Raw genomic sequence first — 9,194 nt, forward strand, 5'->3', positions numbered from 1 at the left:
CCCTAGACTTCATCCATACTGATTGCACGATTAAAATCCCCCGCAATAATCAGTGAATTCAAGTTCATAATACCAGAAACGAACAGTTCTTTCCAGAAATCCATCATGTTCCTATATGGTCCATATAGGTTCAGAATATGCATACATTCAAGGTCCTTGGAAATTTTCCTCGATCAAGATGCCCACCAAGCAAGAGTAGGTTGTTGCCCACACCCAGAGCAGATCCCATATGACCACAAGCCCACCTGAAAGTCCAGCAACAGTTGTGGCAAAAATATACCAATGCGGAAACATTTTTCGGAAATAAGCAACAACATTTGAAATCGAATGCATGGTCTCTTGTAATAAAATAACACATGGATGAACAAAGTGAAATAAATGTCCATGTGCCTAGAACTTTGAGGGTGTTCCCAAACCCCGAGTGTTAAGAGATAAGATGGTAGTCATGGCACATCCTGCTCGGGCATGTGTGCTCCAAGGGCCCGTGAAGATGAGATGTCAGCAATCGGAACATCGACAAGGAATTTTTCATTAGGGGATTGAGAGTTTAGCTTTCTAGCATGGCCCCTAAAGTGACGAATACCATGGTTGCACTTTCGGTGAACAATAATGTTCCCAGCCGAAGTAGGACTAATTTGTGGGGAGGTGAGATTTTCCAACTTATGATTAGTAAGTGACCAGAGATTGAGTGTTTTTCGGTTGAGCAGCGATTCCAAGTCGCTACCCACAGAGTTGGTGGGAGATAATCGAGGGGTTACCAGAGGGATGTTGTTGTTATGAGGGCTCTAAGAATTAAGCACACAAGGGGGTGATGGAATGGAATTTTCATATGAGGTGGATGGAGCATCTTGTGCCTGATATGGATTGGAGTAAGTATTGACAAAAAGTGGTAAATCTTAAGTATTGACACAACTCTAGTTCTACAGGTCTGCACTGGATAAATCCGTTCAAATATTTAGCAACATGAGTGCAATGGTTAGCAATGTGATCATATTCTACAGTGACGTTTTCATGCATATCTAGATGTTTTAAAATGGATGAATAACTAGTCTATGAGACATCGCTTAAACTCTGATCTTTGCAGCCAATGAGAAGTTTTTTCTTGAGGTAGTTGTTCCAGTAATTATTTATTTCACTCTCTGTCCTTCCTGGCAAATGTTTAGCTATCTGCGCCCATCTACAAAACAAATCCATAATCACAATGAAAATGGGTGTAGAGTTGAGATTTTATAGGTTAGAAACAATTCGTAGTGTCCAAATCCATAATCACAATGAATGTTGGACTTATGTTTATTGCGGATTCATGGAGTATCAAAGAATTTGAGGGTCAAGAGAGGGTTAAATGATTGACCTCTCTTTTGATAAAGTGATTCCTAGATATTCTTGAAATTACAATTGACATAAACATGCTTCACATTAAATATGGATATTAGATTTAAAATTTTATAATATTAAAATCAATTCCAATAGTTCAAAATTAGATTCAATTCTAAAAAGTCAAAATAAAGGGACTTGCTATTCCTGACCAGACTTACATAACAGGTTCATACAAATTAACTACACACTTACATAATAGGTTCATACACATAACAAGTTTAACATTATTACAAAATCATAAACATGACAAGTTTAATATGGGCATATTATCCCAGATGTGGGTGATATTTAGTGCTGGTACAGCATAGCACATCTGGGTTGGCAAGTGGTATGGCCATATGGCCACCCATGCTGCAACCAAGATGCCCACCGCCACAATTAATGGCGCTTTAATGCTCGCTGCAAGCGAAAAAAATTTATTGCAGGGTGAAGGCTGAGGAAAAAATTTATTGCAGGGTGAAGGCCAAGGTTACCTCACTCTGAACCATAAGATGGAAAATTCGGATGGCCTTCCCCCCACTTTGCCTCCTCTGGCCTGTAACTTCCTCCCCGCTGCTGTAGAGCTGAGCTCTAGAACGACTACGGGTAGAAGATGCCAGATCCTCTGTTGCATTGAAATGGTCGAAGGCATCCATTTCTCGCACAACTTGTTTCACTGTCTCAGAGCTCCTATTACGGCCCTGGATTCTGCTTTTGGTAACCAAATTCCCCACTCTCCTACCTCCATGAACCACTCCATCCCTCCTCCTGTTCCTACAAGCACTTGTCGGATCAAAACTTCCCAAGCAAATATGCCTCGTTTGCAGCATAGAATGAGATGCAGAAGGGGTAGCAGCAAAGGCAGAGCCAGCCACCCTCCCTCGTTGTCCCTCTCTGTCTCCAATCCTACGAATTCTTCTTCGCCCTCATCTGTTGTTCACCGCACAGGTAGGTACCCCATTACCCGCAGTGGACAGGGACATGCCCAGAGGGCCAGCTACAAGCGTGAGGAGGAACCCCACCAACCCAGTGATGACTCTGTCCCGGAGATGAATCCATGACATTCCACTCAGTTCCAATTTTGGTGCACCCTGGAGCGCTCGTGTATTATCGCCATCGTTTATGTTGCCTTCAGAGAGGAGCCGCAAAGCACTGTAGCCCCCGCTTGCACCAATCAGGATAGGACAGGCACCATCTCAGGGACTCACCGACCTCATGGTGAAGCTCTGAACCAGACAGAAGCAGTACAGATTCACATCACTCCTGGCGGCAACGCGAAGATGGAAGCCATGGCTAGCAATCCTGGCGGCAATGCGAAGATGGAAGCCACAACTAGTGGACATTAGCAAGACAGAGAAGACATGGATGCCTACAGGTGTCTCATTGTGGAGGAATCGCTGCCACCTGTTAACACCTAGCAGGCCTCTGTCTTTATCCAGGTTTTTTGTCACCCGATCACCATCTTAGGGGTACTTTTTGAAATTTTTATTTGTAATCGCTGTCAATGGGGGTCAATTTTGTATGTTTCATTCAAAAAACTCTTCTACAAGGTTTTTTATAGGCTAGTTCACCCGCGTGAGCAGCTCTTACAGTAATTTTTGGACTAGTTTTCCCTTGAGGGTAGTATTTTTTTACTATCTGTTAAAACATGATAAATTCTGAGACAGGTTCTGCAGAGGCTAGTGCCTCCATGTATTATTTTTTTTGTTCCATCAATAGATTTAGTCCTATTTAGAAAAAAAAACATATGAGCATATTACAAAATATGAAGGGAAAAAATCATAAACATGACAAGTTTAATACGTGCAGATTACAAAATATTAAGGAAGAATTCATAAATATAACAAGTTCAATATTTTCCGATTAGAAAATATTCAGTAAATAGGATGGACATGGGAAAAGTGCAACAACGAATTTCAGCCTTATTTATCAAAATTTTGAATTATTTTAGAAATATAGGCACAAAAAACACCATAACCCACCAACCAACCATACAAAATATCATTACTGCACTATTATCAATTCCAAAAATAACTACCTAGTATCAATGACTCTATGGAGAAAAATGATAATGTTCTCTTCTTCCTTTGAAAAATTGCTGTGTTTTATGCCCGGCCTCAAGTAATTCATCCACCTTAGTCTGCAACTCTTGCCACATCGCTCTAATCCTGCGAGATATCCATTCAACTTAATTGCAGTAAAAACAGATTTAATATATGATGATTCTATCGATCAAACTGACATCACATATGAATTATTAGTTGTTACCAGCTCTGTCAGGTAGGGATGACCAGCAGCCATGCCCGTGAGCTCTAATATAACGTATGAGTTTCCTATCTTCGTCCGGTGACCAAAATCCTCTCTTTATTGCCTGCTTTCTACAGCAAGTGTGCTCCACTCTGTGCCTCATATTTTCAATTAAATATGGCCCTTGTACTGCTCTCTTGATTCATGTATATTGCTACATATTACTAATATATAAAGCTAGCTAATTGTATGATCTTCTAATGTTCAGCAGAAGTATTCTTGATTCGGTCAGTGGGAACTTCATACAAATATAATGACAGAATAACTTTCTCCCTACGGTGGGGTAGTCTTGAATGGCCATCATTATCTTATCCCAATTGCAGACTTCCAAACATTCATAGAATCGGACAAATAAGAGTTAAAGTTAATTGTTTTAATCAGCAGTTAAATTAATTGTTTTAATTAGCTCTTTTATATAGCAAGAAAATTTGTCATGGCTTACAGTTGTCGAATCAGAAGTGGGGAAAGTCGTTATTGGTGACAATCTAAGAAATCAGGTTGACTCATAACTGTTATTTAAAAAAAATCACTTAGAATTATCCACTGGTGGTCCATAAAGGGGTAGGCTTTCGCAACTGCCATATGTCCAAGTCTTGGGCCCTTTAACTTGTTTACTTATACAACCTCTTTTTATTCATTAAATTTCAAAATATTTCCAAATATACATTAAAATTACTATTTCACCTGTATCTAATGCAGCACAGTTGAAGGTAAGAGTATTCTTACCGATTCATTCAATTCATTTTCACCATAGTTACCAAATTTGCCCGAATTGGGACAAAAACTTCTAAAATTAATCAATTCGATTAGTTTGTCAGTTTTGTTCATTTGAGCTTCTTAACATAAAAGTGTTTTCAAAGGAGTTAGCAGGCCAGGCACCATAGTCAATAGTGTTGGCTTCTAGTTTTTGGTAGGAGCTGAACAGTTAGATATGTTTTGGCTCTATGAAGGGATAGCTTTGGTCAGGATTTGTGGGTATATAATGATAAGGTCTCAATACACGTGGATAATACATGTGGATAACTGTGTTTATTTAGGAAATAAGGAAAATAGAAACAATTGTGAAATTGGAAATTTTCATTTTTCAATTTCACTCTTTCTTTGGACAGCGGAAAGCCAAGAAAGGGGAAACAAAAAAAATAGGTGGAAGTGGATTATTAATCATTTTTTAAATATATTTTTATTGATAGATTCTACATAAATAAGTTTAGAATGATTAATTTCTAAATATGTAAGAATTTTGGAGAGATAAATTTTGAAATTAAAAAGCCCATGTTAGAATTTTTATGTGTAACAATTTTGGAGAGATAAATTTTGAAATTAAAAAGCCCATGTTAGAATTTTTAGATTTAAGTTCTTTCAGGGAAGAGTAAGTGTGGGTTTTTTAATTTATTTTTGGGTGAATTGTATCTCATTTCATTCTTGCTTTGGACGGCCGAAAGCCAAGAAAGGGGGAAAAAGATAATGGGTGAAAGTGGATTATTATTCATTTTTAAAATATATTTTTTTTGATAGATTCTACATAAATAAGTTTTAAAATGATGATTTTCTAAATATGTAGGAATTTCCGATAAATAAATTTTGAAATTAGAAATCCCATGTTAGACTCTAGATTAAGTTTGGACTACCGAAAGCCAAGAAAGAGCAAAAGAAAGAATAGGTGAAAGTGGATTATTACTCATTTTTTAAATATATTTTTATTGACAGATTCTACATAGATAAGTTGAGAATGGTGATTTTCTAAATATGTTTTCCGACAAATAAATTTTGAAATTAAAAAGCCCATATTAGACTTTAAGTTCTCTCATGGAAGAATATGTGTGAGTTTTTTATTTTATATTTGGGTGAATTGTATCTCTACGACTGCTATATTATTTAGAGTTACTAAAAATTATTCAAAATTTAAAATGAAATCAAAAGAAAATTATCAGAATATCTTATTGTTAGTGTCAGGCCAGGCAGTAACTCCTCAAGGCAAAAATGATTCATATGTTATTGCATCAGGTAGGTCTTCATTATATACATGAGGGAGAGACTGTTCACTTCATCTTCTGATGACTGTTCATATTTCTTATTTATCTATTTACATTATATTCACCCAATCCTGAGGATTAGGTGTCAACATTCCCCCCTTAATATGAAAGGATGTTGGTGAGTTCAAGCATCATTCTGAATCGTTCAAGCTTTTCTCTTCCAAGCACTTTAGTGAAGATGTCTACAATTTGCTCATTAGTGGAACAATGACGGAGATGGATTGTTTTGGCCTCAACATGATGTCGAATCAGATGATATTTAGTATTGATGTGCTTCATTCGATCATGGAACTTTGGGTTCTTGGCCAACTTTATTGCAGAGGTATTGTCAATCATGAGTGGAGTTGATTGTACTTGTTTTACCTGCAAGTCTTCAAGAATTTTCCTGAGCCACACAATTTCTTTTGTTGCTTCAGTTGTTGCCACATATTCTGCTTCTGCTGTGGAATCTACTGGAACTGATTGTTTGTGTGATCTCCAAAAGGCGGCTCCTGATCCAAGACTCATAGCATATCGTGAAGTAGGTACCCCAGTTTCTTTTTCTCCATCGAAGTCTGAATCAGAGTATCCAATCAAGCTGAAGTCGTCCACCTATGTATACTTGGTTCCAAAGTCTTGAGTTCCCTTCAAGTACCTTAGAACTCTTTTTGCAGCAAACCAATGTCCCTCACAAGGCTTTTGCATAAACCTGGAGAGGATTCCAATAGCAAACGAAATGTCTGGTCTGGTAGTAGTTAGGTAGTTGAGACTTCCTACAAGTTGCCTACACTTTTTTGCATCCTCAAATTATTTTTCTTCAATAGATGTGAGCTTTATGTTTTGTTCCATTGGAGTAGTAAGAGGATTGCATTGTGTCATGCCAAACCTGTTCAACAGATCTCCAATGTATTTCTTTTGAGAAAGAAATATGGACTTCGAATGTTGGGTTACTTCAATGCCAAGATAGTAATGAACATAGCCCAAATAAGTGATTTCAAAACTTTTCCCCCATTCCTTCTTTATGGATGCAATGTAACTTTCATTGTTCCGTGTCATCAAAAGATCATCTACATATACCACAAGATATACCACTGTTTTGCCAACTTTCTTGACAAATAAAGTTGCATCATCAAGATCATAATGTTTGAAATTGAGTTTCGGAAGATGCTCAATTAGTTTTTCATACCAGGCTCGCAGTGCTTGTTTTAGGCCACACAAGGACTTCACAAGTTTGCATACTTTGCGTTCATGTCCTTTCACAACAAATCCTTCAGGTTGAGACATAAAAACATTCTCTTTTATATCTCCATTTAAGAAAGCATTTTTTACATCCATTTGATGGACTTTCCAACTGTTCTGAGCTGCTAGGGCAAAGAGTGTCTGGATGGTAGCCCATTTTGCTGTGGGGGAAAAATTCTCCTCATAATCGACCCCTTCCTTCTGTGCAAAACCTTTTTCCACAAGCCTAGCTTTGTGCTTGTCAAGTGAGCCATCAGCTTTATACTTGTTCTTGCAGACCCACTTGCAACCAATTGGTTTGTTTCCTAATGGAGGATCAACCAGCTTCCAAGTGTCGTTCTTTATGAGGGCATCATACTCCTTTTGCATCGCTTATTTCCATTCATCATGAGAAGCAGCTTCTTTGAAGGAAGTTGGTTCAAAATCTATGGACAAGTTTAATTCACAATCATAAGAAACATCCATATCAACAGGTGAATTAGAGTCATCCACATCACCTCCATTCTACTGATTTGAATTTCTAGTTCCTGTCTTTCCAACTTCATCAGGATGAACACTTTCAAGTGTCTTTGTCAACCACTTTGGGGGACCTTTCTCAGATGGTCCTGGCTGCTCTGTTGATTGAGTTAGGACTGAATCAAGATTGAGTCTCCCAATTCTGTCAATCACATCACTTAAAGCATCATCTGTTGTTAGAGTTTCATGCGGGGGAGAGTGTTCCTCAGAAGAAGATTCCACATGTTGATCTAGTATAGGAATCCTCCCTTCAAGATGTGGAATCTGATTATCAAATTCTTGAAATGATTTTGCTTTTGCGAATCTATCTAAGCGATCAAGTTGCCGCTCAACAACATTGTCAGTTTTGGATGATTCAAGAAAAATTACATCTCTAGATACAACAAACTTTTTATTTACTTCATCATAGAGACGGTATGCTTTGGAGGTGTTTGAATACCCCAGGAAGATACACTTACGACTTCTAGTACCAAGTTTTTTTCTATGTACCTTTGGTATCAAGGCATAAAAGGTGGAACCAAAGACCCTGAGATGCTTTACCAAAGGAACATTTCCATACCACATTTCATATGGAGTCTTGTTTCTAATAGCATTAGATTGACATCTATTCTTTATATATGCAGCACATAGAACAGCATCATCCCAAAACATTATCTTTACATTTTTGAAGAAGACCATGGATCGTACCATATTTAAAATTGTCCTATTCATTCTTTCAGCTACACCATTCTGTTGGGGATTATAAGGCACAGTTGTTTGATGTTTGATACCATGTTAGTGAAGATAGTTTTCAAATTCATTTGATGTGTATTCTTTTCCATTATCAGTGTGAATAGACCCAATATGAGATTGTGCATCATTTTCAATCCATTTATGAAAATTCTTGAATGTTTGAAAAACATCAGATTTGTTCTTCAATAAATAAACCCAACACATTCTGGTGTATTCATCAATAAATGTCATCATATATTTATTTCCATTTGCAGAAGGAACAGGCATTGGACCACATAAATCTTAATGAATGAGTTCAAGTTTTCTATGTGCTCTTGAATGTGAATCATGGAAATACTATTTGCTATGCTTTCCTACAATACAAGTATCACATTGCTTAAATTTCCTAGGAATTGTAGGCAAACCAGCAACACCATTTTTCTTCAACAAGCAGAGACTGTCATAGTTCAAATGTCCAAATCTAGCATGCCATAATAAACTTGATGGAAGTGTACCTTCTTCATGATGAGAATTGTATGAAAAATGTTGTGCACGAGCAGAGGTTCCTTGCAGCGTGAGAAGTCTTTCTTCTTCTATTCCCCTCATGACAAGTGAGTGATCAGATGCTTTTCTTACCTCAATCTTGCCATCAAACATATGAATGGAGTGACCTTGCTGGCAGATGTGGACCAAGGACAACAAGTTTCTCTTGAGCTGTGGGAGATATAGAACATGATGCAGAAGAAAGTCTGGAAGACCAGGCAGTTTAAGCCTAATTGTGCCAAGCCCTGATGGCTTGATTTTTTGATTGGTCTGCAAAGTATACTACTCCATCAACATTGTCAGTGAAATCTTCAAAAAAATCTTTTCTATGAGTCAAGTGGCAGGTCGCTCCTAAATCAAGCAACCAATCATTTTTCCAAGAAGCAAGTGAAGCATTAAACAAATCTTCATTTACTCCAATGTTACATTATGCCACAACATAGTGAGAGGATTCAAGCGCTTTACCTTTGTCTGTATCATCCGTTTTACCTTTCTGTTGGTTTCTTTGCT

At 37.6% G+C, this 9,194-nt stretch overlaps 1 protein-coding gene across 1 annotated transcript; it reads right to left on the minus strand.

The window, feature by feature from the left end:
- Positions 1–1,050: 1,050 nt before the first annotated feature.
- Positions 1,051–3,766, minus strand: LOC149234675 (transcription factor MYB86-like). The gene is made up of 3 exons (XM_089368339.1): positions 3,625–3,766; positions 3,395–3,524; positions 1,051–1,177 (listed from the first exon to the last, which is right to left on the minus strand). Exons 1-3 carry the CDS (start codon positions 3,764–3,766, stop codon positions 1,051–1,053), a joined length of 399 nt encoding a protein of 132 aa, XP_089224465.1.
- Between the last annotated feature and the right edge of the window lie 5,428 nt (positions 3,767–9,194).

This window comes from Pinus tabuliformis, chromosome 8, assembly GCF_031772625.1.
Source record: "Pinus tabuliformis cultivar Carrire ecotype Pingquan chromosome 8, CPIR1, whole genome shotgun sequence".
Classification (NCBI taxonomy): Eukaryota; Viridiplantae; Streptophyta; class Pinopsida; order Pinales; family Pinaceae; genus Pinus; species Pinus tabuliformis.

Bases quoted from the DNA above. Each gene is read 5' to 3' on its own strand.
- LOC149234675 (XM_089368339.1), bottom strand. From the start codon at position 3,766: ATGAGGCACAGAGTGGAGCACACTTGCTGTAGAAAGCAGGCAATAAAG. The intron at 3,525-3,624 runs GTAACAACTAAT...GATATCTCGCAG, and splicing joins ATCCCTACCTGACAGAGCTG to GATTAGAGCGATGTGGCAAG. The intron at 1,178-3,394 runs GTAGTTATTTTT...TTTGTTTTGTAG, and splicing joins CATAGAGTCATTGATACTAG to ATGGGCGCAGATAGCTAAAC.